The sequence below is a fragment of the Colletotrichum higginsianum genome, chromosome 2 (genome assembly GCF_001672515.1).
Source record: "Colletotrichum higginsianum IMI 349063 chromosome 2, whole genome shotgun sequence".
In the NCBI taxonomy this organism is placed as follows: Eukaryota; Fungi; Ascomycota; class Sordariomycetes; order Glomerellales; family Glomerellaceae; genus Colletotrichum; species Colletotrichum higginsianum.
This window is the reverse complement of record NC_030955.1, coordinates 3097693-3124708: the sequence shown is the minus strand read 5'-3', so window position 1 is coordinate 3124708 and position 27016 is coordinate 3097693. Positions and strand designations below refer to the sequence as shown.

General features: G+C 56.0%; 6 protein-coding genes across 6 annotated transcripts; 4 read left to right on the top strand and 2 right to left on the bottom strand.

Moving 5' to 3' along the window:
- Positions 1 to 2355: 2355 nt before the first annotated feature.
- Positions 2356 to 3938, top strand: CH63R_02661 (uncharacterized protein; the record flags this gene model as incomplete). The annotated part of the gene is made up of 2 exons (XM_018297636.1): positions 2356 to 2828; positions 2876 to 3938. 2 exons carry the CDS (start codon positions 2356 to 2358, stop codon positions 3936 to 3938), a joined length of 1536 nt encoding a protein of 511 aa, XP_018162452.1.
- A 6388-nt stretch (positions 3939 to 10326) lies between these two features.
- On the top strand, positions 10327 to 13738 carry CH63R_02660 (uncharacterized protein; the record flags this gene model as incomplete). Its single annotated transcript, XM_018297635.1, has 2 exons — positions 10327 to 10636; positions 10710 to 13738. The coding sequence occupies 2 exons, from the start codon at positions 10327 to 10329 to the stop codon at positions 13736 to 13738; spliced, it is 3339 nt and encodes a 1112-aa protein (XP_018162451.1).
- A 1103-nt stretch (positions 13739 to 14841) lies between these two features.
- Positions 14842 to 16568, top strand: CH63R_02659 (Sodium/bile acid cotransporter; the record flags this gene model as incomplete). Its single annotated transcript, XM_018297634.1, has 4 exons — positions 14842 to 15022; positions 15099 to 15284; positions 15419 to 15857; positions 15947 to 16568. The coding sequence occupies 4 exons, from the start codon at positions 14842 to 14844 to the stop codon at positions 16566 to 16568; spliced, it is 1428 nt and encodes a 475-aa protein (XP_018162450.1).
- A 483-nt stretch (positions 16569 to 17051) lies between these two features.
- On the bottom strand, positions 17052 to 17779 carry CH63R_02658 (uncharacterized protein; the record flags this gene model as incomplete). Its single annotated transcript, XM_018297633.1, has 3 exons — positions 17052 to 17239; positions 17282 to 17335; positions 17389 to 17779. The coding sequence occupies 3 exons, from the start codon at positions 17777 to 17779 to the stop codon at positions 17052 to 17054; spliced, it is 633 nt and encodes a 210-aa protein (XP_018162449.1).
- A 3735-nt stretch (positions 17780 to 21514) lies between these two features.
- CH63R_02657 (Hsp70 family chaperone) lies at positions 21515 to 23754 on the bottom strand (the record flags this gene model as incomplete). The annotated part of the gene is made up of 6 exons (XM_018297632.1): positions 21515 to 21816; positions 21887 to 22028; positions 22085 to 22429; positions 22517 to 22619; positions 22698 to 23637; positions 23700 to 23754. 6 exons carry the CDS (start codon positions 23752 to 23754, stop codon positions 21515 to 21517), a joined length of 1887 nt encoding a protein of 628 aa, XP_018162448.1.
- Positions 23755 to 24733: 979 nt separating this feature from the next.
- On the top strand, positions 24734 to 26079 carry CH63R_02656 (uncharacterized protein; the record flags this gene model as incomplete). The annotated part of the gene is made up of 2 exons (XM_018297631.1): positions 24734 to 25595; positions 25655 to 26079. 2 exons carry the CDS (start codon positions 24734 to 24736, stop codon positions 26077 to 26079), a joined length of 1287 nt encoding a protein of 428 aa, XP_018162447.1.
- Positions 26080 to 27016: the final 937 nt, after the last annotated feature.

Sequence of the window (27016 nt, the reverse complement as noted above, 5' to 3'; positions counted from 1 at the left end):
CTATATCTACCCAGGAATAAATTGAACCCGGTCTCCCCCCCCCCCCCCCCCCTTTTCCCTGCTCGTCGTCATCCACCCAGTTTACGGTGTAGGCGTGCGAGTGATTCGGGAAGAAAGAGCGAGGTTGGGTTGGTTGGAGAGTGTGAGTTGTGTGACGAGCTTGTTTTTGTTGGGGCGGGAACGGAGTTCATGGCTCGTACAAGGAGGTTGCCACCACAGCCGTTGCCGTTGTTGATGCCATAACCCGTTCCAAACCTCGGCTGCCAGAACCGCGAGGAAACGTGATGAACATGAGAGTCGGAGCCGAGGCAGAGGAGAAGCTTGCTGGGGTCGTTCGTCCCTTGACACCGGCACCTATAGTAGAGAGGATGGCTGGCTTGCAGGCCATCGAGGACACGCACACCGCCAAGCCATGACGGCAGGCTAGATAAGGTTATGGGGGAGAGGTGGCAGCCTGCAGGCGGTTGACACGCCACTGTCCTTCTTATCGAGTGATAGTGCACCTCTCATCGGTGACGACGAGGACGCGGGATGCGTGCGCCGTGAAGGCGAAAATGGTAAGATGAGATGGCGGTTTCACGTCCCGCTAGCCTATGGCGTTGGCCCGAAGCGAAGTAATGTCCTGTCTACCTACGTACGCGGACAGCAGACAGCGGACAGCAGACAGCGGACAGCAGACAGCAGACAGCGGCTGCGTGTTGACACTTGAAGCACGAAAGCCATGCGCAACACGGCAGAGTCACTTACTGTGGATGCTCTGTTCCGTTGTTAGAGGAACCACTACTACCACTACTACCACCACCACCATCACCGTCACCAGGACGCCAAAATGGCAACGGAAGTAAGTGGGTGAGGTTGAAGCGGTAGAGATGGGGAATATTATCCTTCGGCCCAGTCCGGCGTCCACAGTGGATCATGCTACAGGGTATCCAGGGGCTGGATGCGAACGCGGGCAGAGCGGGAGCGGGGGAAGGTGCGAGGGGGAGGGAGGAGGGGGCGCCGGCCACGGGCGGGTTGCATCACTGCATCATCATCCCTGTCGTCAGCATCGAAAAGGGCGGGCCGTCAGCCAGCATACTTACAGATGCAGCTGCAACGATGAAATGCTCTTTCTGCTGCTGCACGAGTCCACTGTAAGTAAGATAACTAATTGCCCAACTGGCTAAGCCTTCAGTTACCTCTGAAAGCTGCCAGACTGCTAACAAACCCTCTTTGTGGGCGAGAGGCAGACAGGCAAGGAGGCAGGCAGGTAGTCGGGTACTTGGAGCCCGAACGTTCGAAGCAGTGGTACCTACCTCCCTTGGAATGAAACAATTCGGCCAGATGCAGGCCGCCTGAATCCCTGCCCTGCTTGCACTTACTTGCATCCTTTAGCCCAGCACTTTCAGGCTACGACTGCGTTTCTTCACTTCACAGGCCGAGCATCCTCGCAACCTTATTATGTACTTCGGACTTTGGTTGCTTACCTCTCCCTCCACATCCACCGCCACCACCTCGAGCTGCCTCCACCTCTGCCTCCGTCTCCATCCCGAACATCGACGCTGCACTTGGCTCTTCTCCCGTCCACGGCTCCTGGAACCCTCGTCCCGTTCCAACCGACGCCTCGAGGGGAATCGAACCTGACGCGGAACAAGGGCAGGCAAGGCGCACCTTCACCTCACCTTTCCTCGGCCACACGTCGCCGACTCCATTCGAGACTCATCAAGAGTCAAAAGTCGCCGGACAATTCCCTCCACCCAATCACGTCCCGGTACCTTACCTAGGGTAGGTAGCAAAACACGGCCAGAGACGATCCAAGTCGCCACCACCAAAGCCCCCCGACTAAAACCACGTCCATCGCCGCCAGCGACATACCAACGCCAAACCAATCCTCAGCTCGTGGCGCTTCACTTCTCGCCCTTGGTGAGACTGGGAGGACCGGTTCGGTCGCACGTACGCACACACGCTACATACGCTACACACGGCTACACACTACCTCTCCCTCCCCAAGACACGCAATACCTAATCTGTAGTTAGCGGCCATTCCTCCCCTCCTCCTCCTTCTCCTTTACGTACCTCATTCCCTCTCCTTTTCTCCCGAGACTCAGGAGGAAGTCTGGCAAAGGAGTCCTCCACCTGAAATTTCGTTTTCAAGGGCGCGCCGTGTGTCGCACGGGGAATCCTCAAAAGCCCCCCCTACAACCTGCCTACCTGTCCCTATCTAGCTCACACTTCGCACGTCTTCCCGAAGAACGTCCCGTAATCGACCAACACATCAATCCAACCGACCAGCTCAACACCAACAAAGAAGCGGACAAAGGGTCGCATTAATACAAGAAAGCTTTCGACTCGAAACAACCACCCAATCTATCCGCCATGTCGGACGAGAACAGTTCTCGGAGTCCGATCTCGCCGGTCACGACGACAAGCAACATTAGCAGGAAGCAGACCATATCATCGCCTGGGACAACAACTTCACCAGTGCCGTCGGGCCATTTCAAGCGAACCGTGGTCGTAGACGATACTTCCCAGATGCGCCGACGGCCGCCCTTCGGCCACATACCCACCGAGAACTCGTTCGCAGAGACAGGGCTGGGGAGGAGAAGAAGCTCAACTTTATCCGAGTACAGCTTCAGCGAGGCAAGGGACTTCCTGAGCCCGAGACATGGCGATATCCCGTCGACGTCGTCGGCTGACGAAATGTCGAACTGGGCTTCGATTCCTCTCGCTTTTGCCCTTCTTCCTGCCGTTGGAGGTTTGCTTTTCCAAAATGGTAGCGCCGTCGTGACGGACGTCATGCTACTGGGTTTGTCGGCCGTGTTCCTGCACTGGTCTGTGACACAGCCATGGTAAGCCCGGCGCTCTCCTTGACCTGTTTGCTTGTAGCTATGGGCAGGACCATCCGAGCGCTGACACACCAGCCACCCAGGAACTGGTATCACTCGGCGCAAGCAGTCCGAGTTCGCGCCGAAATCAACACAAGCGCCGTCATCGATGACGAGAGCGAGACGGAACAGGCCGTCGGAAGCCCGTCCTCGGCGACGTCGACGGCGAACGGCCACACGGCGAACGGAAGCATCGACGACATGCCCGAGGTGCCTACCACACCCACGTCCTTCGTCCAGGGGCAAGTCCCCAAGACAATGCCCCGGGTCAAGAAGGAAGACGCCCTGGCCGAGCTCTGGGTGCACGAGATTCTGGCTTTGATATCGTGCTTCATGTTCCCGATGTTGGGAGCATACCTGTTGCATGCTATCCGCGCACAGCTGAGCCGGCCCTCGGAGGGACTAGTATCCAACTACAACTTGACAATCTTCCTGCTGGCCGCAGAGGTCCGTCCTTTATCGCACCTAATGAAGCTGGTCCAGTGCCGGACCATTCAGTTGCAACGAGACGTCCATGTGAACCCCTATAAGGACGACGGCGTCACGTCGGATCAGGTCAGGGTAGTCATGGCCCGGTTGGAGATGCTGGAGTCACGACAGGAGCCGACGCAGATCAAGCAGAACGGCAACTCGGACAACTCCAAGATCAAGCAAGAGGCCTCCATCGCCCGGGATGTCCGCAACGCCATCCAGCCCGATCTCGATGCGTTGAATCGGGCCGTGCGGCGGTATGAGAAAAAGGCCACTGTTCTTGCGTTCCAGACTGAGTCGCGTTTCGCGGCTGTTGACACACGCTTAAACGACGCCATCGCCCTTGCCGCGGCAGCAGCCAAGAACAGCGTGGCCCGGCCGGGCTTCATGCAGTGGCTGGTCGAGTCCGTATGGGCTGTCATCACGATGCCCTTCTTCGCCGTGGTCGCTCTGCTGGTGCTTCCTTTCAAGACGCTCCGCGGGCTGCTCAAGCGCAAGAAGAAGTCGTTGCCGGAAAGGACGAGATCGAGCCGTAACGGGAAGGCCATGGGCCACAGTCGAATCGCGGCGGACAGACCGCCGAGCCGGGTTTCGAAGAGATGACGATGCTGACCGTTAGTACGGTAGTTGGTGGTATCAGTGGCTTGGAGTTTGAACATGATATCCTCTTTTCGGGACGGAAATGGCCTTGGGCGGAGTAAATGGAACAGATTTTGGAAGGGATAGGTCGATTTATGCTGGCGTTGCAAGAGCCATCCATTGCCGGTCGAACACGGAACCGACCCCCTTTTTTGACGTATATTGCCTACTCTGTATTGGTAGTATCAAACCAGGTTCCTTCCAACTGATACCCCGGCTTCGTGCTTCCTTGAGCTTCTCGGGCGGCTACCATACCCATATCCAAGAGTATATTCTCGTAGGAATGGGATGGAAAGTAACCACATCATTCCTGGTCGTGCATGACTGACGTTTGTCCGTTCGCACGAACATGTCGGTTCACTCTCTCTTTCCCGACTGCTTGCTTACCTTGGCGGCCCTCGATGAGCTGTCCGAGGCATCATGTAGAGAGAGTCACCAGCAGCTCGAGCCCTCACGCAGACACCTATTCATACTACGCCGCCGCCAGGAATGAAAGAAGAAGATCGCGGGTACGGCCACAGGCTATAAGGGCGCATGCACATCGGTCTTTGGGGGGGGGAGGAGGGGGCAGCGGTACGTTTCCAGGCTCGGTGACCAACAACACCGGCATGCGTTCAGCTCTCGTTATACAAACCAACCCGACGTCGCATCCGGACACTATTGCCGGGCGAGGAATGCCATGGTGCCATCGCATAAGCCGTGGCCGTGCTGCGCGGTGGTGCTTGGCAATGGCGAAGTACGGAGGGTTTCCCACGTGAGCCTTGGCCCCCATACTGGGCTTCCAGCGGGCTTCAGATGGAATTCGGCACCCTTTCACCGCCGCTGTGAGCCCACTTGGGATGTGTATGGCAAAGCTGGTCTCTACCTGGCCCATGAAACCCCACGTACACACGTTGAGGCGGACCTTTGGCCGTCCTGGTAGTCAACAGAATCCAGGACGGGGACGGATAACGGGGGACGGGACTCTAGGCAGGAGGAGGTTGGGAGAATGTCCAGGTGTCCAGTTCCTTGCTGCCACGTGCGGTCATCTCGTTGTTCGCATTAGGTCTTGTGGAACTTGAGGGGAGCGGCCCGAGGGTAGTTTGAGTTTGTGGGAAACTGGGGGAAGTCCAGAGCGGTTCCCAAAGCTCTGCGGAGGGTTGCCGCGTACAATAGCATTGTGTTATTTGGTAAGGGGACTGCTTTGCTTCACAGCCCCAAGGTATAATAGGCTCGGTGACACACGGACGGAGAGACCTAGAAACGGACGTCCCAAACGGCGACCAGAGAAGCGGGAGCTAGGGGCCGAGAACGAAGTGTGAGGGTCAGGCGATGTCCGTTTGGGCGTTCAACTAGGAGAGCCCGCCGTTTTGGAATCGCGGCGCTAGAGCGGAACCGATCCTGGCGAGAACCCCTCTGAGACACGACGAAATGGCTTCATGAGCCGACCTGTCCGTCTGGATGAGAATACGGGGATCGGAGCCGTAATGCCACGACGACCAGAGCCCACACGAGAATTGAAACAGGAAGGGCAGAGTAACTCGCATCAAATCTTGCGACTTGAATTCGGCGAACAAGTAAGCGACATGGTGGTTGCAAGCAGAACCCCTTGACATGTTCAAAATGGTTGATTCCTCAAGAGCCGGTTTCTCAGGGGAAGCCTGTCGAAGACAATATCATCGGTTTGCCCCCCCTCCCCCCCCCCCCCGATGCAACGTCGGACGAACCGCTAAAGAAGACGAGTTCGGTCGGGATGGGTTTTCTGCCACTTGGTTGTTTGCGCCGTGCGGTCATGGCTCGGTGGACTCGTCCGACGTCAAGCTGCGGAAGACCTCGCCAAGGGACTGAAGAGCGAGCCACTGGTTCACGGGAATCCGCAGACACGGCGCTCGATGGTGGGACAAATGAAGCAGCGGCGAGGCGGCGATGCGTCGCGGCCTGGCGCAGCTGCGCCGAAATTACTCTGTTGCTTTTTTCGTTCCCTTGTTTATTAGTCGCCAGTGCATCAGTTGCCCGATTCGAGCGGCAATTCAATCAGCCACGGGGTTCCCGATTTCGAGGTTTAAGACAAAGCGACGAGAGATATTCCCCAGGGATCCCTACTATGGGGTGGCTCATGCGACGAGCCTTTGCTTGCATCGAAGCAGGCAGGGATGCGAGGACCCCTTTATGCGATGAGGCGCAGGGCGTGGAGTAGGTACAACGTGGATTGCTGGGCGAGGCCAGTATGTATCACCTGATTGCAGAACCAGACAGCTCCGCCAGAAAATCACCAGAGAAATCTTCTCTTGGGCTGTGTGTGTGTGTGTGTGTAAGAGAGAGAGAGAGAGAGAGAGAGAGAGAGAGAGAGAGAGAGAGAGAGAGAAAGAGTGGGCTAGGGAATGGCGGATCCTTCAATTTCGCGACGCCTTGCTGGGAGATGTCTCTCCAACAAGGCCGTTTCAAGGCAAATCAGTCACAATCTCGGCCGCCGGTGAGGCAGTTGTAATACTGTGATGGGCGAGCGCAGAAAATAGAATATGGGCTCAGTGCGATCCCGACTAGACCAGAAGCCACTGATTCCGGAGCAAGCCACGAAACAAAGCTTGCTGTTGTAATTCTGCGACTTGTTTCTTGGGGGGCAGATCGAGAAGTAAGAGCGACGTCAGCCTGTTTGTGGCCATCCCGAGGTGCCAGGTGCTCCATGCCGATCAGACAGGTTGCGTTGAAATGTCTTTCTGGCCCCAGACTGCGCCAGGGGGCTGCCAGTCAAGCTGTCATTGTGAACGTTCTTGTGACAAGGGATGTGCTTCTCCCAAAACCCGGCTCAATGACACCGTGGGTGCCACTGGGAAGGCCGGGCTGAGGAGAGTTTATGGCAGAGGCCAAAGCTAGAGTGGGTTGGTGGAGGGAGAGAGGGGGGGGGAAAAAAGCCAACCTAAAATAAGTCAATAATCTAAATGGAAAAAGAAAAAAAACTTAGAGTGCGTTTGCAGCGCCTAATGTGCGCGTGTCTGTTTGTGTGGATTCCCAGACTCTTGATAGCTCGCGCTTTGGGTTCGTGGCCCGAGTTGAAAGTGATGAGTGACAAGGTCCGGAACAAAGCGGTATCCCCGGGCCGATTGTATCAGGGTTTCATGGGCCGTGGTGAGAAGTTGATTGAGAGTGTTCCTTGCATCTCGATCGGCGGCTGAGTGGACGGATGGATGGATGATGGACGATGGACGATGAAGTATGTGCGCCGTCACGCCGCGGAGGGAGAAAAGTACGAGGGGCGATCACTGGAGACGGAATACTGGGCCGGCATCCATGTCTCGTTGTCGAAGTTGATTTTGGCCATCGTTGGACCATGGCAGGAGGGGGGGTTATGTTGCGATCTGTAAAAGAGGAGGTCCATTCATAAGGTCCACGTGTAGTTGGTCAGAAAGGTCAGGGCTCCGAGTCCAAGTCCGAGTCCAAGTTCGCACCCGATGCCATCCGCTGGTTCACCTCTATGGGGGAGCCCCCCCGGCCTTGGGAGCGACGCAAGGGGGAGCAGGGACGAGCGGACGCCGGAGGCATAGTACGTACGTAGGTACCTGACGATATTTTCATTATCCTTCTTTTTTCTATCTTTGCTTCCTTAAAGGCCCCATTAAGCTCCAGATGGGTTGAGCTAGCACTTAAACGGTTAGCGTGTACTGCTAGGTACCTGGTTTCTAGATCTAGCTCGGGTGTGGCACCTACCTGCTTTTCGGCCCTGGGCCCTTGGTCCAGAAAGCGCCGGTGGACTGTGATCGTCCTCGTCCCGCTGCGGCGGGGCAGCCATCATTTTACCCATCGCGACCTTTTTTCCATCCATCCATCCATATTCGTACGTTCATCCTTCTTGTCCTCAGTCCACTTGCGGCAGTCGCTGCCCTGTTTGAATCATGAACGGACGTGAACGAGTGCATTGCGGTGAGGGCAGGGGAGGGAAGGTGCGGACAGTGACTGCATGGCTGCAGCCTACAGGTGTAGCTGAAGCCATTGATTGCTTCTTGCTGCACTGCTACCTATCAGTATTAGTCTGCTAACCAAGTCTTGAGTATCGGCAATTTCATCTACGGCCACCGACCTTGTCTTGCTTTGGGTGCGCCACCGATCTGGCGGCGGGCCTGACTCACGTTGCAGTGTCCGCAATCTACCAATTCACATAACGAGTATCCGTACTTTCTTCTCAATACCCCCTCACCTATCCGCATCTCAACCATTGGCACAGTACCATCCAGCGCCGTGGGAAAAGCAAGCTCTCGCAATGCATGAACATGGGCGAGGCGCGTCCTCATTCAGACCCGGCACCACCCCGGCGGCAGAGAATTGCTGATTTCCTTAACACGACAACGCTCCAGAGAGAGATAGAGAAGGGGGAAGGAGGGGGGTGGCGTTGTCAAACGAGTCGACGTGATTTCCACATCATGATGATGTATGATGCACCAAGACCGCCTTGGATGGACGGGGCCGGGGGGGCAGTCCGGAATCTTGACACCAGACCCAACCGTAAGGCCTGCGATGCAATGCGCTCGTTGTCCTATGTCCTCCCGTCTTGCGCACTGCACTGTGGCACTGGCCAGACAGAGCCACAAGATTCCGCCGCCCGTCTCGGGCATTTCTGCGAGAACAGACGACTGGACGGGGGGGGCCAGAGAGGTGTCGAGGTGAGCTCTTCTACGTGGTACGGATGCGGGCGACGGGATACACGAGCTTCGCTCACTCACTCGATGGATCCCACAGATTCTTCCCTCACGAGTCGTTTCTCATCCCAACCACACACCCCGGGAAGTCCAAGCTTCGACATCCGTCCCATTCCATCCCGTCTCTCATCTCAATGAATCTAGGATCCCATCCACTGTATCTGCTCTTCCAATTTGCCCGTCCAAAGTCCTCGTCCTCTTCCGTTCCCATCCACCCCCCCGAACGAAGTCACACCAAGTCCCACCCCTCCTATCAAGTCTCCTCCCACCATCGGGATTTTCTTGTGTGTGTGTGTGTGTGTGTGTGTGTGCCTGTTCCTGATTGTCTCACTGCGGCATTCCCATCTGGGTCAAACGCCAAACTGGGATATGCCGGGGTCATCCCCTGTCCCTGTAATTTAGGATGAACGCGCCTCGACTTCCGACGACTGTTGGTCTCCGCTCGCCAGCCGCACGCTCACTGCTCGTTGTAACGCTCGCGAAGTTTTCTGCCTCACATCACACCTTACCTCACCTCGACTCTCTCCGCTTAGGGTCCATTAGCGTTTGCGCTTCATTGCACATGCTGTTCACCCACAGAGACCCCATGGTACGGCAGGCAAAATATCTGCTTTCAGGCCGCTTAACCGGCACATTCGGTTTGCTTTGCTTGGGGGCCCGTCGTCTTCATCGCCGCCATCTTCCATGAGTCCTCCTCTTGGCAATCTTCTGGCCGAGAACCGCAGGTTACTCGGCTGTATCCGACGCTGCCAAGTTGGATCTCGCGCCTTCTTGGCTGACCAACACGTCTCTCTCCCTCTCTGTACGGTCTACCCGCCGCCACCTTTGCTTTTCTCAGCACATCCGTGGTCTTCATGTCCCGCACCCGCACCCGCACCTGCGCGTCTTTCCGTTTGTACCGCATTTTTCCCAATCCTGCCCGCTTGGCTCTCCCCGTCTCATCCAAGCTGCTAGTTCGTCGTTACGAACCTGCTTTCGAGCATGCAAGACAGCTTCAACCTCCGTCCGATCTCACCATGCTTTACATCCACCCTGTTGTTACTGCTGACGTTGCTGTCTGTAAGCAAGCGCTTCGCAGTCCTTGGCCACCCTGAGTGAGGTTCTATTAGGTAGGCATGTTGCTCGAGAGCCGGATTTGTTCCTTCATACGAGCAAGGACTGCCACACTGCCCTTTCACACACGAACCCATCTGACCAATGGCCTCTGTACGCCAATGGTGCCCTGCTCGGTGTTACCTGCGAGATCCGCATCCCTTATGGATCTTCCCCTCCGGCATTACCCTCTCCTCCTTCTATATAGTTTGATCACCTCCGGGTCTCGACTCCACCCCACGACATCTGGGCTCTCCCCTGCCCCTGTCTCTCTTGTCCTCCCCTCCTCTTCTCTTCCGTCAGCCTCAGAGCTGTCTCTTGTCTCAAAACCCCACTGGTCTCTGGGGCTCAGGTTGATGCTGGCTGGCCATTGTCTACTGGACTAATAATACCGCCGCCTTTCCTGGCCCTTCCTCCTCCGTTCGCGTGTTCCCTCCGGCGTCTGCCTCCTCGCCGGCATCCCTCACTCTTTGGACGTCGCCAGTCATCACGACGGGTACTCACCGTCTTCGACCACACGCCATTGTGATCGCAGTTGGACACACCACTTGGATCATTTGTTCTCGATATCAAAGGGCAAGAGAGTCACCATGGCGAGACGGAATCACCTGCTTACTTGGGCTGTTCTCATCATCTGCCTTCAGATCGTCGTTGCCCATGTCGCGGTTCCGTTTAAACGACAGGAGAGCGATGCCTCGACAACCGCCGTCTTAACCTCTTCTATTCAATCCGGAAACACACGCGACCCTGTCACCACGACGTCGCCATCGTCGTTGATAAGCTCAGCATCAGTCACCACCACGGACTCGGTCGCTTTCTCCAGCATTCTTTCTAGTCCCTCGGCCATCCCAACTGTGTCTGGTGGAGGCAGCACCCTTGATAGCTCTGGCCTCTTCAACAGTACGTCGGCCTCACTTGACAGTGCCTTTGATGTCGTTAATCGAATATCGGATGAGACTGACCGTTGTTCCAGCCACTATCCCTGAGGGCCAGCTGCCCATTGAGCCGACCATAACGCCCGGCTGGGCCGTGGCTGGCGTGATACTGCTTTGTACTGGCGTCGTTTACACCCTGATTGGTATCAAAAACACGGTCTTGCACAATGCCTTCTCGGTCGCCTACGTCGTCGGTCTCGGCATATCGGTTTTGATCGTCTATGTCATGGTCATCCCAGTCTCCAATGCGTCCCAGGGGGCCTACGTCGTCGCCGCCTTCTTACCGGCTGTTCTCGCCGGCGTTCTTTCTTCCTGGTTTTTCAAGGAGATCACAGAGTGTCTGGCGTGCGCTCTCGGTGGGTTCTGCATGGCCATGTGGCTTCTGTGCCTCCATGACGGCGGTTTGCTTTCGGGCATTGGCAAAGTCATCCTCATCATTGTTCTCTCCCTGGCAGGATTCGCGACGTATTTCACCCGATGGACACGGGACTGGGCGCTCATGATCATGATTTCGTTCAGTGGCGCCACGGCAACTGTGCTCGGCATCGATTGCTTCAGTCGCGCCGGGTTGAAGGAGTTCTGGGCCTACGTCTGGGATTTGAACAACGACCTCTTCCCGATGGGTGCCGACACATACCCGCTGACCAAGGGCATTCGTGTTGAGATTGCCGCAATAATCGTAATTTTCTGCATCGGCATCATTTCCCAGAAGAGGCTGTGGAACGTCATCAAGGATCGACGCGCCAAGCGAGACGCCGAACTGGCCGAGGCGCAGCGTGCTCGCGACGAGGAAGAGTCGAACATCGGCAAGGAACTCGAGGCTCGAACCGCTCGCGAACGGCGGGCATGGGAGAGGGTCCACGGAGATAACGTGTCAAACGGCTCGGACCACGACTCCGGCTTCGCCCGCGACAGCGACAGCGAAAAGGGAACTCAATACAGCCACGGTGCGGCGACCCCTCGGTCACAAGCCTTACCAGCGGTTGAAATGGTAGGCCCAGATGTCCCCCCTGCAGTCCCTCCCAAGCCGATGGCATCGGGTCTGATGGTTTCGGAGAAAGAGAAGGACGGCATGGTGACAGTTCGAGTTGCCCCGGACGATATCATCACAGACTCCGACGCCATAGACAGAGCGGTCGACGAGAAGGCAGCACAACAAGCCACCGCTTCTGTCGAGAGCGGACCAGAAGTAGCCCCAGTTCCCGTAGTGGTGCCTTTGCCATTCAGATTTCCGGATCCCGAAGAGAGCATGGCGAGAGAGAAGGAGGACCGATCCACCATCGCGACATTCGCCGACGATGACGAAGACCAGGCGGATATTGGGAGCAAGCGAAGCTCTTTCGCAAAGCGTCTCTCCCGTAGCTCGGCACAACTCATGCGGAGAGTCTCTCAGCGCACGTCTTCGTCGCTTCGCAATGAAGACGGACGCGGCGACGAGCTGGCAATTCTGCGACAGCCAAGAGATGACGATGTCGGCTCCATTGCAGCGACAATCGACACTCAGAACGACAGCGGTGGAAGCACTGACAATGGGGTTCCCCACCACCGGAGCCGCAGCATCGAGATCAACGCCCAACTCGCTGAAGGGCAGCCGGGGAACCAGAGCCCGCAGCGGAGATCGACATCCGCATCTCGGCGAAGCACGAGTGCAGGGAGTATCGGAAAGCGAGCCTCGACGATGACGGTCGCGAGTGATGCTGCAGCAACCCAGCCTCCGGCCAAGGAGGCCAACCGATCCGGCGTCGAGGCTGCCAAGGACACCCCCCCGAAGCAACAAGAGCATTCGAGCCCCGTACCGAGCCGGAAGTCAGCGGCGTCTTCCCAGCAGGGCAAGTCCGTGACCTCGGTTGACTCTGCGCCTGTGAACCTGACACAAGATCGTCTACCGTCTGGCTTCTCCAACGTTGCGCTTCACTATCGGACAAACGAGTGGGCCAAACACCTAAGCCATGCAGAGGCACCCGAGCCAGAGACCTTGCAAGTGGGCGGCAGCAGACCGCAATCGCGCGAGGCCCCGGCTCCTGTGCACGTGGATGAGCTGCAGCAAACGGCATTGTCTGCCACGCCAGCCCCAGTGCCAACCAGGTCGCCCGGCCCCATGCAGAGACCCTTGTCAAACTACACGCCGAGCCGCGGTCACTCAAGGAACAGCTCCTACCATTCACATCGTCGTGCGTCGAGCAAGACGCAGTTTGAGCCCATAGCGGAGGAAGACGTGCAGGTGCCCCCCAAAGCAGCGAGCACGAAGAGTGACAGCTCCGGACCCGTGTCCGGCGCCGCTTCTCCCGCCACACCCGTCGCCTTCGAACGGCCGCCTCCGCCTCCAGGGATTGTGTCTTACAACAGCCCCCAGAGCCTCATCGCTCAACGAAGCGTCGCACTGCACAACAAGACGTACGGTATCTTGACTGGGGTCAACACGATGCCCGAGATCCCCCCCGCGGCTTACCGGGTATCGAGCGAGTCTGGTTCCATGTACAACTACCCTGTCTACCCGCAGCAAGTCCCACCAGCCTCGTTGGACGACCTTCCTCTGAGCCAACGCAAGGCGATGATCCGCCGTCAGAGCAGCTTCGGAACGATCCAGTCGTCCGTGGGAGATCCCAGGCCGGCGAGCGGGACGTTCATGCCTGGCATGTCCGCTGAGAGCGTCGCCTTTGATTCCCACCAGCCCATGCGGAACTCCAACGCACCGTCGCAAGAGGCCCGCGACGCCAGGCTGGCCAGCTTCCGCAACTCGGTCCGAGCCGATCTCCGCGCGGGGATGGCCGCATCTCCTGCCGGTGCAAACGGCCGCGATATGAGTCTGGGCATGTACCGTTCACCGAGCGCAACGAACCTCGCCAGCCAGAACGTCGCTCGCGAGGCCGACATGCAGAGGAATATCGACCTGCAGCGGAGCTTCATGATGAGTCAAAAGGAGGCGGAAGCCAAGCGGAAGGAGAAAGAGAGACTCGACAAGGAGCGGTCCGAACAGGCCTTCACGAGGAGCATGCAGAGCGGCGAGATGTTTGAGCTGCACCGGGAAGCGATGCGGAAGCTGCAAAACCGAGCGAGAGACGCCTGAGATGACAGAGCGGCGGTGCAGCACACCGTTTCTTCCATTGTTCCTCATTTCTGATCCTTTTTTTCTTTCTTTTCACACAAAATATCGGTAGATACCCTGGTTTGGAAGCACGGTTAGATGACAGCGATGGGAGAACAGCACGACCTGATGGATGATGGAGACGGTTGTTGTGTCCGTGATGACGGATAAAGAATGAAAAGGGGGCACCAATATGCTCCTGATGGTACCTAGTCGTAAACGTAATAATCCAATAATCAATCAATTGCAAGATCTAACTAGCCACCTACCAACACCGAGTTTCAGAACAAGGTACAAACATTGTCCAAGCATTGGTGGTTGGGCCTAGGGCCAACCATCATTGGCAAGGGCCGAGATGAAAGAAAAGTCCGAAGTTTTGGGGGGGGGGGGGGGGGGGGGGGGGCTCTGTCGACCGGCAAATGGGAGTTCCGGCCGACCGACCGGCGAAGGTTCGGCCAAGCCGGCACGGCACCGGGGCCGAGACCCCGAGACTACCACTCCTCTAACGAGACGTCAACTGGGACACGGCCTTAAGCGGCCAATATACGCGTATTCGATTGCGTCGTGTCGTTCAGTGTCCCAGCCACCCGATCACCCCAAAGCCGAGGGATGTCGATTGCCTCTTTCGGAAGACGCCCGATGTCGGAAACTTCACCGGCTGGTAATGAGCCGGTCCCACCCATAACCAATCGAAAGGGAAAGGGTAAAAATAAAAATAAAAACCGACCTGGGCATTGGCGTCATCCGTTGTCTGCCACACACAATTCTTTCCCCCCCTTAGGAATTGTGCGGCGGAGAAAGACATGTCCGTCCAGGGGGGGGGAAGGGGGCAGTAGTGATCAAGCCAATCTCTCTCTCTCTCTCTTTTGTTTTTGTTCTGGCCGTTCCGTCTACGTGCCGGGGGTGGCGCCTGAAGTCCATTTAACCTCGACATCTTTCCTCCAACCACACGGGTCTTGGCACATCATTGCCCGCATCGCATTCCGGGAGACTCTGATAAGGTTACCGGGCGGGTTCCACGTTCCCGGCACGGCTCCGAATCGACCGACTCCACTTCAAAGACCTTTGGGGAAAGCGTATAATCCATGACCGGCTCCGCGGGCGGCCAGAACCGGGCGGCGGAGGGGGAGGAGGAGAAGCACCCGTCCGACGCGTCGGCCGGGGCCCGCTTCCGGGCGAAGGCCGTCAAGGTCATCAAGTTTGTGCTCGCGCAGTGGCTCGTCATCGGGTTCGGACTGAGCTGCGTGTTTGCGTATCTCTTCCCGAGTAAGTCCGACGGTCGGTTGTTTTGAAATTTTTTCGCAATGGCGCATCGCTGACGATGTATATCTCCCCGTGGAAGACGTCGCGGCCAGGGGCGGTCCGATCAGGTCCGAGTACTCCATCATCTACGGCGGCATCGCCATCATCTTCCTCGTCAGCGGCCTGCAGCTCTCGCACGCCAAGCTGCGCCAGAACCTAACCAACTGGCGCCTGCACATCATCGTTCAGGGCATCAGCTTTATCGTCATACCCGTGATACTACTAAGTAAGAGAGACTTGGTGATATTGATTTGATCCTCACTCGACCTTTTCTTTGTTTCTTCGCCTTCCTGGTCTTCTCTTTCTCACGAGAAGCAATCGCAAGAGGACAACTGACACTAATACCTGGGACAAAAAAAGTCATCATCCACATCATCATCGCCGCCGGCGGCCTCCGCAACAACGTCTTGTCGACCCCGATCATCGTCGGCATGGTCGTCGCGTCATGCCTGCCGACGACCATCGCCTCCAACGTGGTCATGACGCGCGCCTCGGGCGGCGACGAGGCGGCGGCCATCATCGAGGTCGTCATCGGCAACGTCCTCGGCAGCTTCATCTCCCCGGGCCTCATCTACGGCTTCATCCCCAAGACGCCCGAGTTCGCCGACTGGCAGCCCGCGAACCCGAGCACCCTCGGCGGCATGTACGCCAACGTCCTCAAGCAGCTCGGCCTCAGCGTCCTGCTGCCGCTGGCCGTCGGCCAGGTCGTGCGGTGGTTCTGGGAGAAGCGCGTCGACTGGGCGCTACGGACGTTTTACCTCGCCAAGGTGTCGACCTTTTGTCTGATTTTGCTCGTCTGGTGAGTGGGGAACTGCTGCTGCTGATGATGCCTTGCTCTTTTCTTTTTTTCTTCTTGCCTTTGCTGACGGAACCCTACCAAACGGACAGGACAACCTTCTCGGCCGCCTTCAAGACGGGCGCACTATTCGTGACGCCGCACGCGTCCATCATCTTCAACGTCTTCATGAACGTCGCCCTCTACATGCTCTTCACCCTCATCTGCTTCTACGCGGCGCGCCCGCCCCTCTCGGCGTGCGAGGCCGTCAACCCGCGCGTGGCGTCCCGCGCCGCGCCCGGGCTCCTGCGCCGCGCGCTGACGGTGCGCCAGCTGTCGCGCGAGCAGACCATCGCCGTGTGCTTCTGCGGCGCCGCCAAGACGACGTCCCTCGGCATCCCGCTGGCGACGGCCATGTGGACGGCCTCGGACGACCTGACGAGGGCGCTGGTCCAGATCCCCGTGCTGCTGTACACCATCGAGCAGGTGTTCATGGCGCAGATCCTCGTCTACGTCTTCAAGTGGTATCTGAGGAAGGCTGCCAAGGCGGAGGCGGAGGCGACGGAGGACGAGGAGGGCGGCGGCGGCGGTAATAGTGTTGGGGGCGTGGGGTCAGGGGTTGGGATGTCTGCAGACGAGAGGAGAGAGGGGGAGGGGGAGAGGTATTCGGGTAATATGGCTGGGGGCGGCGAGGGTGAGAAGCAGAGTGGCAAGGAGAAAGGGGAAGGGGGTTGATGTGGTGCCTGTGAAGACGGCATCGCAAACATGACGACGGCTGTCCGTGGGCTTCTTGGATATACGAGGGGCGCGTGGCGATCAACGGATGCCACTTAGACTTGGGTATGATACTCCAAATCAACACTCCGTTGCTGGACACATGGAAAGGTTTATTCGACAAACACGAAACATACAACACCAGGTATTCGCTGATCGTCACCGACCCAACCTACTAATCCGGCCCTCAAAGCCACCACCACCACCATTGCTACTCAGCCCTCAGCCCGTCCCTTTCTCGATTTTCTGCTTTTCGAAACCCGACTCTTCTGAGTGCTCCAATCATAGTGTAGCAGTCTTCCATGCCATCCCATTCAGTCTCCGTTCATGCTATGGTCGGTGCGTAGGGTGAGGGCCAGATGCACTGCGCCACCCCCCTGGTCCTGTTATGTCCAACAACGGGTTGTAACAATAGAGTCCGGTCTCCCATGCGAGTTGGGTTAACTATTCATCATAGCTCCTGAAATTGACTCGGAACCAGGATTCGTCCATATCATCGTCACCGTCAGACCAATCGAATGAAGAAACATAGAGCCTGTCAAACTCTTGGAACTCGTCGGGAATCTTGCTCGAGCCACTTGCGTGAGGAGATTTCTGCTTCAAGTAGTCGAATGCAGCCACGTCGTTCCACGCTACTCGGCACCATCCGTCTGAACAATTAGGACTCCACTTACGTTGAACGTAAGCAATAGCTCGAAGTGTGTCCTTGTTGGCCATATCTTGATATTCTTTCCTATTGTTAGGAACTGCGTAAAAATACGTTCAAGGACGGAAATCTTACCAATGTGACGTAGACTCCCTACCGCATCATTCGAATAGTCCTTCCAAAACGCCATCAAAACATCTCGTGCTCTGACAAGTCGTCGTCCCGGGTTGGTGTGCTCAGCATATTTACGATACACAGTGTCACCGTTGACACGAGCTTGCATCACAAAGTCGCTGCCATGTCCAACCTCCATCCAGTCCCCGTTGCCGGTCGCTTGGACATCGCAACCGAGTTGTGCTAGTGATGGAACCGGCCGTCGATCCCGCGCAACCAATCCGCTCGTTGCAGCAACAGCAGGCAGTTTTTGATAACCATCATCTTTACGAGATGGCTGTAAAGGCCCCTGCAGTGAAACTGAGAAGAAAAGACAGAGAAGTGTGAATAACGATTGTTTGTAGGGTGCCATGACGAGAGAGATTGATAGACAGGAAGTGATGTAAGAGCTGAATGCATGAGGCTAAGCTGAGGCATTCGGTATTTATGCCATCGGCTGCGGCCTCACACCGGTTCTACCAAGGTGCAGAGATTGCCAGTCTGATCCAATGCCAAGACAGCATTGTTCAATAGAAAATTTCAAACGCAAGGGTATTTAGAGAAATACCAGAGAAAGTCAAAATGGCGTGCATCCGCAGCCGATGGGAAGGCTTTTTTGGTGTAGGGAACTCAAGAGGGAAACCACACGCCAGAACTGTCTACACGGCATCTCCGATGAGGCTTCTGTGAACCCTTGTCCAGCAATCCTCATAAACGCACTATCTGGTTTTTGTAAGTCATCGGCTTTTCCTGTAATTAATTGATCAAACCTAGTGAAAGCACGGGAGGTATCAGGCTCAAAGCAAAGCCGACGTATTTTGATTTCGGTTGGTTGGGCATAACACGACCGGGCAGTGCAGGGCACCCGTCGGCCACAGGACTTTTGTACACAAGGGCCACGGGGACGACAGGGACTTACTCAGAGCAGAAGAACTACAAGCAAGTCACGCGACCACGGGAACAGCACAGAATGAAGACAGAGGATATGGACATGTTGGATATGAGCTATCCTAAACGACGCTGGGAATTTTGGAGCCGTTGCACATGAGGACAGCTGCCACTGGTCACCTGTCAGCCATCCCAGGTCTGCTAGCCTCACCAGGCCATCAGCCCACCTGGGAAGATACATAGAAGCAGAGACAGCACAAGTAATACAACAGACACGACAGGCACGACAGTACCCGTACAACCCATTTGGCAGATATGCTGTTTCGGTCCGTTGCTGGACATGTGAAGGATCCCCGTCGTAAAGGAAATGACAGAAGTGAGCGACTATGACCAGCCATTGATATAAAAAACCATCCGCCAAAGCTCAATTGGGTAAACCTTGGCAATAATCAAACGAACAGCCGAGACCGCCGCAAGTAGCAGCCTGGTGACAACCGTTTACGTCACATTTATCACCTGGGAGCAAGCCAAGCCTGTTGAAGACGCCAACAAGGCGCTCCTCGTAGCAATAGAGAAGCAGTTTCCTGGTATACCAGTGCATCGGGCCAACAGCCATGATGCTCGCTTGTTGGCATCATTGCGTTCGCACTGCTCCTGTGGCCCTCTGCCTGTCGCAGTCTCACAAACTTTTTCCATGGAAATCCAGCCTCACACAGATTTTATTCACCTCCTGATCGCCGATGAGTCTTCGGAGTCGACCGAGGCCCCCAGTCTCACGGTGGCTCTCACCCAGGGCGGCAGTTTATCCTAAACCTTCTTGACGACTTTTCAGTTGACGCCCCTAATGGACATCATGTTTGCCTCATGCAGAAACCAGTAAGGAAGGTTACAGCAGCCTGCAGCACCAACTAGGTTAAACCCATTTTAACCTTACTACATCTACACCTTTACACTTACCTTGTTAGATTTTACTGTTTTACTGTAAGTAAGTATAGAGTTTAATTAGCCTATCCTATTGTTAAGTAGGACGGACTACTCCAGAGTGTTTCTACCTACGGTAGTATCCGGCTGAGGTTATATACCTTTGCTCAGGTACTTTCCATCAACCCCCCCCCCCCTTCTTCTACTAATTTAGGTTTAGCTAACATTTGCAGTGCTTCTGGTCTGTTGGCAGGAGCAAAGGATGGAAGGTGTACTGTAACTCCACAAGTCATAAGGTTGTAGAGGTGGTCAACACGTTAGGGGTCATAAAAACTTACCCCTTTAACCTTATACTTAAGTATGCAGGGTAGGCGCTGGCGAGAATGCTAATAATAGTGGGCAGGTACGCTGCAGGCATGAGCTGGATCGTCGCCGACCAGAAGCAAAACGGGCAAAATTCATCCCATGATGAGGAGCGAAGACGGACAAAAAAACATACAACACCAGGTATTCGCTGGTCGTCACCGACCCAACTACTAATCCGGCCCTCATTGGCTTATCTATGGGAGAGCGGACGGGATCCCGAGTTTTCCAATGGGTATGGTCGTATGTGATGGTGACCTCCTCTTTGAGTGAATATGAAGATCGCTTCCATGTTGATGGTCGCGTCTCGGGCGGCTGCACATACATACAATGAAAGGGAAAACAAAAGAAGATCATAGTGCCATATTCCATCCTCCTCCTAACAGTACTCTTCATGGGGATTTTTACCACCCTTTTCCCCTTTTTTTATATTACTCTCCAGTCTTCTCTGCAGGCCACGTAATAAACTCTTCCTTTGGCCCTAAAAGACCCGGGTCTCCTGTGATTGCATCTCTAGGCCTTGCCTCTATCTCTGATGGCCATGTGTTTCCAACCCTGTCGTCCTTGATATAACCACCACGGACTACTGTAACTACGTTGAAGGACTTGAGATGTGGCGTGTAGCTGTGGGAAGATTCGTGCTCCCCTTGCTTTGCTGTTTCTGGATTCTTCACCGATATGGTGATATGAGGGTTGTCCTTGACATAAACGCCACGAGTTCTGGTCGACGGGTGTATATAGGATCTAATTGATCGGCATTAACAAAACAATTGCACAAGCGGAGTACGGCCAGGGAAAAGCACCGAATGAGAACCTGGGTTGTGTTGGGATCTGTCTGGATGGCGGGCTGGTCGGCGGCGAACATCAAGGCTCTAGCCGTTCTTCGGTTACGCAACCTTTTAAACTTACTCGATAGTACGAGAGTCCATAGCATTGGAAGACGGGTTTTGTTTCAACCGGAACGAGGTTGTACAAAGCTCCACGTCAATCCATCTGGCTGTACTTGAAAAAGGAATACCTGCGCCTTTTTATCAGCCAAACGGGCACCCTCCGGCTCAAAAACCCCATGGATCTTCCCGGGTCTGCAGGGGTCCATGATGGCGTTTGAACCTAATGAGAGGTTAACGGCCGAGCAGCTGATGAGGTCGGAGTATATGGAGAAGTGGGCGATGCCAGCTTGGGAGAGACAATAGGAGAGACAAAGAGAAAGCGGCGGCGTGGGCACGACGCTTTCGAGATGGCGGGTTGCTGGGAAAAGTATGCTGGGACGTTGACAGGCACCTTATTGGCTTGTTTCACACATATGGTGGCGCAACATCGATTGCCCATTTCCCTATGTCCGAATAACGGCGGGATGTAGAAGAATCACCTTTTGAACATGGAGATGGTTGCAAGTGTAACAGCCACATTGTCCTTCCCAATCAAACCAAAGATCTGACGGCGAACATGGGTCACGTGTCGCGATTTCTGCTCCAGCCTCACACGTGGCTGTTTAACGACAGAGCAGGTCAGCGCATTTCCCTCCTTCCTTCATCATCTCCACATAATGAGACACTAACACGTACACCAATACAGTTCCAAGCAGCCGTGTTTGTCAACCAGACAGACAGCTCTTCTTGATCAATCTGCAGCATAGACGAGTCATTTGCATCGGTCTGTATTATGAGCACGTTGCTTTGTACTGGGGACGACGATTATACACATCTAAACCATCTCAAGTCAACCAATACCACCGGCCAGGCTCCTCAAATGCGCCGCTCCAGGTATTACCATGCCGACTTGTCATCTCTCCGGGGTGCCTCATGCCTCCAGCCACGCCTGGCTACAGAAGTGCTGTAACGTCTCACCGATACCCACTCACTAGCCTCGACTCCTTCCGCTGTTCAACGGCTTTCGTCAATCATCGCGCATCACCCCCCCTTCGCGTACCGGCCGCCTAGCCAGCAGGCGACATCCCAAATCCCGTGTTTCTCTTTTGCTCGTTCACCTCACCGGCCTTGACACCTTCCTGGTCCCACGACACAGCAATCGGCTCGTGGTTGCCCGAGAACTTCTGCCCGCCGAACCACAGCTCGAATCGGAGGTCGGCCGGCGCGATGATGACCCGGATGTCAAAGTTCAGCACGTAGAACGTGTATCCCTTGGAAAAGCAGGTTCCCCGTTTGTGTTTGAGCACGAGCTGTTCTTGCTGCAATCCCGTAAGGTTGCTCCGTACATCACACAGCTTCGTTGCCCCCGCTAGCACGACCACATGCATCAGTTGATGTTCGTCACGTCGCGCGTCTGGCTAGACATGGATTCGACTCACCCTGTTTCATGCTCTTTGGCAGGAACGATGTCTCGTTGTGAGAGACGACAATATGGGCGTCCCATGACCTCTTCGTATCGCCCGGGGCCAGTGACACCGCCAGCGAGTGCACCAGCGGCGAGTTTGGGTTGACACTGTCGCCCTGTCGAGACGTCAGCAAATCCCCGTCTGTCCATGAGCATCGGCCTCGACACAGACCTTGCGAATGAGCCATCGTATCTGGTTCATTGCCCATTTCTTCTTGGGGTCAAACTGGTCGTTTTGTATTTCCTCGTCGAAGTGTTGCTGCGGCGAGTAGACTTGTTTGATTAACACGCCATAGCTGGCCCGGGCTACGCGCGTCGCGAGCACCGAGATCCGCCCCGTCTCCATCTTCTGCTGGTGGTCCAACAGCAGGCCGCGCACGACGACAAGTTGAGGGTCTTGGCAAGGTATCACGGCGACCTTGCTGGCGTTCTGGTGCGAGTAGTTCTGGAATTGCTTCTGGAGGCTGTCTCGCACATACGCAGAGCCCCCCAACCCTCCAGACAGAATCATGTATTCCTGATGGCATCATGTTAACCAAAAATATCAAGAAAGAGAAAAAAACTCCAGTCCTCGAACAATCAATCAGAAGGAAGAACGACGTACAATCTCTTGCGGTTGCTGTTTTTTGACCAGCCTGTCCAACTGCTCCCTGATGCACCGGAGGATTCCCTCGATATTGACATCGAACAGCGCTTGGATTTCTTGCCTGTGTCAATTATGAGCAAAAGTACCCACCCCTTCCTGTGTGACGACGGAATCGAATGTCGTCGCGCAGAACGCTTACATGGTAAACATCATCCTCCCGTCCACGATCCGTAGCCCGGCGTGACTGAAGTCGTGCGAGACGCCCTCGAGCTGGATCTTGAAGACGGGCTGCATGTAGGCCCTCTCGCCAAACTTGTGCTTCACCGTCTTGAAGTGGTGGCTCCTCGACATCCGGAACGCCAGGTTGTGAGGGAGCAGGCGGTGCGCCTCGGGGTACGCAGCCAGCCGCGAGTTCACCAGGTTTATGAAGGCCACGTCGATGAGGGACGCCCCGATGCCGACGCCCTTGACCTCGGAGATCTGCGACATCTGTGGGTGTTTGCTGTCGGTCGAGGTGATTTGCATCACCGCCAGGTCCGTCGTGCCGCCGCCGGCGTCCACCGTCAAGAAGAGGCTCCCTACGTGGAAGTCGATCGCGCTCGTTTTGAGAGTAGCGACGGCCGCCGCCTCGGCCTCGGTCAGGTCGACTTGCGCCAAGTGCCGCGGCCCCTCGACGCCGAAGCCGGCGTCGTGGATGATCCTCTTGAAGGCGTTGATCGTCTCCATCTTGGTCCACGTCGTCGGCACGCTGAAGAGGAAGTGGACGCTCATGTCCGTCCATCCGCCCGAGTGACGCCGCCCCAGCTGCGTCTCGATGGACTCCTTGACGTGCTCGTACACCTCCCGCATAAAGTCCGTCACCAGCCTCTCGGCCTCGGCGACGTTCTGCGGCGCGTTGGGCAGTCCTCTCTTCTGCCACGCCTCCAGCGTGTCCGGGTCGATGAAGATTTTGAAGAACTCACGCCGCACCTTACCCGGCATGTTCTCCTCCTCGTCCCCGCACATGAAGCCCCATTTCGACAGGCTGCCGTCCGAGTTGTAGGTGAGGACGGTCGGGACTTTGCGCTCGCCTCGATCGCCGCTTCCGGGCCAGTCGTTGATGACCTGTATCGGCGTCTTGGGCGTCATCCAGGCGACACCTGCTTCTGGTCAGCTCGATGCTGCGAGTGGACAACGAGTGGGAGCTGTTGCGCCTGGTTACCTGTGAAAGTGGTGCCGAGGTCGACTGACACGAGCACATCCGGTTTCTCACTCATGTTGATGGGCGCGATTTGGGGTTCTCCTTTCTCTCACTGAGTGCGAATACTTGGGGAAAACAACAAAACGCTAACTCCAAGTTGATGTTGAAAGAAACCTCTGATGATCTCCGGTTTCTATTCTGTGTCTTTCTCTTCAAACAATGTCTGGACGAGAAGAAGAAGAAGGCGGGCGGATCAAGGGGCCAGTCGTCTGGCCCCCACTCGTTTGCCTCCCCAGCCTTGTGTCTTTCTGACTTGTAGCGAGGATGCGGTTGAAGTGGTTGGAACTCATGTCGGCTTGGGTTGTACGCATGGGGGCCAATACCGTGCCACTCGCCCAAAGTATGGGGAGCTGGAACTTGGGAACCCCGGCAGCCTGATCCAAAGATGGACAGGGTTTCGCTGGGGCTGACTGGTCCAACTCGGACCAAGCTCTCCGTATGCCCATGAAGAGTCCATCAGAGAGGCCCGTGATGTGTGGCTACACTCCCAGACAAGCGTATTTGTACCTACCCAACCGCCGCCACGGGCGTCGAGGCGTCACGAACACACCCGGTTCCAATATCAGGCTGCAGCCGGCCATTCTCGAATCTGCAATATGCCCGTGCCTGTGGCGCCCAGCCTGCCGGTGGAATCAAGCTGCGGGTTGGTCGCCCTGCCTCTCCCTTGGCCCCCAAACTCTGCAGCTTTCAGCTTTGTGTTACACAATACAACATACACGGGGGCGGTCGAAATCAGGCTGGGTGTCTGCTTCCGGTGGGCGGACATGGCCATCGAAAGGACTGGGCAGGAGAATCTAACAGGGATGGGATATCAGCTCTGGACTCTGGACCCCCTGGCAACCCCGATTGTTTTGTGGTTTCTCGACGTTACTTTCGCCTGGCCTTTCTTTCTATAATGTTCTCCCCAAAGCACATCGGGCATTGATCCTTCATCCCTTCCTCCTCCTCATCCATTCATCATCTCGAGCAAAGGAAAGCCTGTCTTGTTCAGCAAGATGGCAGCGTTCGTCGCTTCAAACGCTATTCTACCCAGGCAAGAGGGGATAACTCTATCGACAAACTCACAATCAGATATAGGCGCCACCTCTCTCACATCAGTTACACCAACAACTACAAGTTCATTCTCCAGCACCTTGTCTTCTGTTAACACTGGAACAAATGGATCGACAATCTCGTCTCTTTCTACTACTTCATCTACAGTTACAGTCGTTTCAACGTCGCTCGCAACTGCCATGACATCAGAATCGGCGTCTTCGACAGAATCTCCTACTGGGCCGTCCTCAGGGATCTCGGCAGGCGCCGTTGCCGGCGCCGCCATCGGTTGTCTTGGTGCAGGGCTCGCCATTGGCGCTCTCGTTGCCTTCCTCCTCCTCCGCTGGAGGTTGCGGAAGAACGGGAGCCGCTTCTGGCGGCGCTCCCAGGCCACTGAACCGAAGGCTTTCGGATCTCTCCACTCGGGAAACCATGGCAACAACGATGTCCAGCTGAGCCAGTTCCTCCTCGACGCGGTCCCGGATAAGGAGATTGCGAGCGAGCTTCAGTCTCTCGGCGAGCTCATCCACCAACACGTTGAGAACCACTACCACTTGAGGCCGGTGCAGGCTAGCGCGCAGTCGCTCGCCCCGAGTCTCTCGATCCTAGGACTGGGAGCCCTTTCCGAGCTGGACACCAAGCAAATCGCCGCGCTCTCGATCGACCCAAAGACGCGGCAGACTGCGCTCCAGCATGTCATCTCTCTCGTGGTGGTCGCCAGCATTGACTTCAACTCGCGGAGCCGTTTCTCGGTGCTGCCAACACCAGTGGCCGGCTTCCTGCAGTCGGTCCCGCCGGTCGAGCCCGCAGGCGGCGACAAAAATGGTAAGTTGATACAACAGAGCCCCCCGCGATCATTGTTTCTCTCGGCTCACCTATCTCAGCAACTTCACTCGCACTTTCGAAATGGCGCACCTTGTCGGCATTCCTCCTTCAGCCCAGTCGAAGTCAGCGGACTCCCCTCGCTCCAGTCGAGTCGGAGGTGTCTCCCAAGGCGCACAATCTCGCCACCGCCCTCAACGAATTCGTCCATCACTTCGTCCCGATGGACCAAGCGAGCCGCCTTCAGCAGCTGGAACACCTGCAGGCAGTCATTCTGGAATTCACGAGGCTCGGCTACGAGATCCTGTCCCAACCTGGTGACTGGCACTTCACGTATGGGGCGGACGATGCAGATGCGGTGGGTGTCCAACCCGTCGTGGTGTGTCCGGGTGTAGACAAGCTCAGTAGAAAGGATGGGAGGGTCTACAACCCTCCCCGTCAGGTGGTTGCCCCCCTCGTGGCACAGTTGCCGTATCGACGCCGATGAAGCGGGCGATATCTGCAACTCGGGATCTCGAGAGAAATTTCAGGGCCCGGGACCGCCGAGACTTCATTTATCTCCGTAACTGTTTCCTAGTCATAACTTCTATCATAGTGATCCGTATATTAATGGAACCAGTATCTGTCTCGGTGGCGGTTCTGAGCACAGCCATGGCGATTGGTTGCGAGCTGGACATGTCCAGCCTGATTTTCTCAACACAACTCGGGTAAGAGATTGTTGGCCATCGCAAACAGAGATTCGCTTGATATGAGAAGATACATGATGGAGGGATCCAATAGATGGATGGCTTCTTTATGCACCTCGGTTCCTGGTAGTCACAGCTAGCCGTTCGCGGTGCTTCGGGCAATCCAATATTTTCTGTTTTTGGAGTTAATCACCGCGTCCTTGACCACGATGCGTTACACAGCATGAACAGCCCGAGTGAGGCTTTGGGGCAAAACGCTGAAAGATACAGTAGCCGCTCAGCCGTTTCGGTCCCCGGGCCAGGATTACCATCGGCCGTCATCGTTTCTTATCCGGCGACACCACTACGTGAACCGAACGACTCTATTCTCGGAAGGCTTGTTTGTTCTGGCCTTTCTCACTGGATCCTTTCCCTCCCCCCTCTCTCAAACGGGTGTCTTCAGTGTTGGGCATGTCGACTCACATTTCAGCTCCATGCCAAGCCCTGGTACCGCGCCAAGGCAGCCTGCTTCTCGGAGCCTGATCGCGGCTGGTGAACTGTTTCTAGTTCTGGGGTTGTCGGCGAAAGACTGCAGTGATGGCTTGCACATCTCGCGTAGAACGTTTCTCCGACTTGGGTGGACAATGACGAGAGGGGGGCCGGTGGCAATTCCATGCAACCATCAATCCGCTCAGGGACTGAGGACTTCACAATCGAGCCGGTCAGGCTATGGTAAAGATAGCCCGAGTATCATTCGCC